Source organism: Piliocolobus tephrosceles, chromosome 1, assembly GCF_002776525.5.
Source record: "Piliocolobus tephrosceles isolate RC106 chromosome 1, ASM277652v3, whole genome shotgun sequence".
Taxonomy (NCBI): Eukaryota; Metazoa; Chordata; class Mammalia; order Primates; family Cercopithecidae; genus Piliocolobus; species Piliocolobus tephrosceles.
In genome coordinates, this window is record NC_045434.1 from 90,048,599 (window position 1) to 90,050,933 (window position 2,335).

General features: G+C 50.6%; 1 protein-coding gene across 1 annotated transcript in view; it reads right to left on the reverse strand.

Moving 5' to 3' along the window:
- The window catches only part of FLG2 (filaggrin family member 2), a 44,768-nt gene that overhangs the window by 38,283 nt on the left and 4,150 nt on the right, over positions 1–2,335 (reverse strand). Inside the window, 2 exon segments of the mRNA XM_026447776.1 lie at positions 1–3; positions 6–2,335. The exon segment at positions 1–3 is cut by the window's left edge and continues 351 nt beyond it; the exon segment at positions 6–2,335 is cut by the window's right edge and continues 1,136 nt beyond it. Of these exon segments, the coding sequence (XP_026303561.1) occupies positions 1–3; positions 6–2,335 (2,333 nt within the window).

Below are 2,335 nucleotides of genomic sequence, written 5' to 3' on the forward strand. Positions count from 1 at the left end.
TCTAGCGGTATCTCCTGTCTGTCCATGAGTAGTTTCCTGTCTCCCATGACCTAAGGATCCTGACTCTCCATATTGAGATCCAGCTTGGCTGTAAGTGCGTCCTGAATGTGTGGGTGAGACCTCTGAGTGCACTTCACTATGACTGGACTCGCTGTGACTAGATCTCTGTCTTCCAGTTGTCCTGGACCCTGTCTGTGTGGACTGTCCATGACCAGACTGGCCATGTCTACTGGTATCTCCTGTCTGTCCATATATAGTTCCCTGTCTCCCATGAACGGCAGATCCTGACTCTCCATGTTGGGATCCGGCTTGGCCATGAGTGTGTCCTGAATGTGTGGGTGAGACCTCTGAGTGTACTTCACTATGACTGGACTCGCTGTGACTAGATCTCTGTCTTCCAGTTGTCCTGGACCCTGTCTGTGTGGACTGTCCATGACCAGACTGGCCATGTCTACTGGTATCTCCTGTCTGTCCATGTATAGTTCCCTGTCTCCCATGAACTGCAGATCCTGACTCACCATGTTGGGATCCGGCTTGGCCATGAGTGTGTCCTGAATGTGTGTGTGAGCCGCCTGAGTGCACTTCACTGTCACTGGACTCACTGTGGCCAGATCCCCTTCTTCCAGTTGTCCTGGACCCTGTCTGTGTGGACTGGCCAAGACCAGACTGGCCATGTCTACTGGTATCTCCTGTCTGTCCATGTATAGTTCCCTGTCTCCCATGAATGGTAGATCCTGACTCTCCATGTTGGGATCTGGCTTGGCCATGAGTGAGTCCTGAATGTGTGGGTGAGACCTCTGAGTGCACTTCACTATGACTGGGCTCACTGTGACTAGATCTCTCTCTTCCAGTTGTCCTGAAACCTGTCTGTGTGGACTGTCCATGACCAGACTGGCCATGTCTACTGGTATCTCCTGTCTGTCCATATATAGTTCCCTGTCTCCCATGAACGGCAGATCCTGACTCACCATGTTGGGATCCGGCTTGGCCATGAGTGTGTCCTGAGTGTGTGTGTGAGCCCCCTGAGTGCCCTTCACTGTCACTGGACTCACTGTGGCCAGATCCCCTTCTACCAGTTGTCCTGGACTCTCTCTGTGTGGATTGTCCATGACCAGTGTGGGCATGTCTCGTGGTATCTCCTGTCAGTTCATGAGTAGTTCCCTGTCTCCTGTTAACTGAGGATCCTGACTCTCCATGTTGAGATCTGGCTTGGCTGTGAGTTTGTTCTTGTGATTGTGGTCTATGTGAGCCCCCTGAGTGCACTTCACTGTCACTGGACTCACTGTGGCCAGATCTCCTTCTTCCAGTTGCCCTGGAGCCAATCTGTGTGGACTGTCCATGACCAGAGTAGCCATGTCCAGTGGCATCTCCTGTCTGTCCATAAGTAGTTTTGTGTCTCTCATGAACTGTGGATTCTGATTCTCCAAGTTGAGATCCAGCTTGGCCCTGAGTTTGTTCTTGTGAGTGTGGTCTATGTGAGACCCCTGAGTGCACTTCACTGTTAGTGGCATCACTGTGGCTAAATCTCTGTCTTCCAGTTGTTCTGGAAGCTGTCTGTGTAGACTGTCCATGACCAGAGTGGCTATGTCTAGTGGTATCTCCACTCTGTCCATGTGTAGTTCCTTGTCTTCTGTGAACTGTGGATGCTGACTCTGGGTAATGAGATCCAGCTTGTGTGTGAATGTGTTCTGAATGTCTGTGTGAGACCCTTGAGTGTACTTCACTGTCACTGTTCTCACTTTGGCTAGATCTTCGTCTTCTACTTACCCTGGACCCCATCTGTGTGGATTGTCCTTGACCAAACTGGCTATGTCTAGCGGTATTTATTGTCTGACCATGAGTAGTTTCCTGTCTCCCGTGAACTGTGGATCCTGACGCTACTTGTTGAGATTCACCCTGGCCCAAGCCAGTTGATTGACCTGAGCCTGAACCATATTGGCCAAATCCAGTGGACTGACCTGAGCCAGATATATGTTTTCCAGAACTAGAGAAATTGTCTGAGCCAGACACATGCTGTCCAAAACCTGTGGTTGGACCTGAGCCAGACTCACGTTGGCCACAGCCAGATGATTGACTTGAGCCAGTATCATGTTGGCCATAGCTAGACTGATCTGATCTGTACTCATGCTGTGCAAAGCCAGAGGATTGTCCTGTGCCTGATCCATGTTGTCCAAAGCCAGAGGACTGACCTGAGCCCAATCCATATTGGCCAAAGCCAGAGGATTGATCTGAGCCTGACCTGTGTTGTCCAAATCCAGATGTCTGTCCTGAATTTGACCCATGTTGACCATAGCCAGATGACTGACTTGAGCCAGAACCATGTTGGCCATAGCTA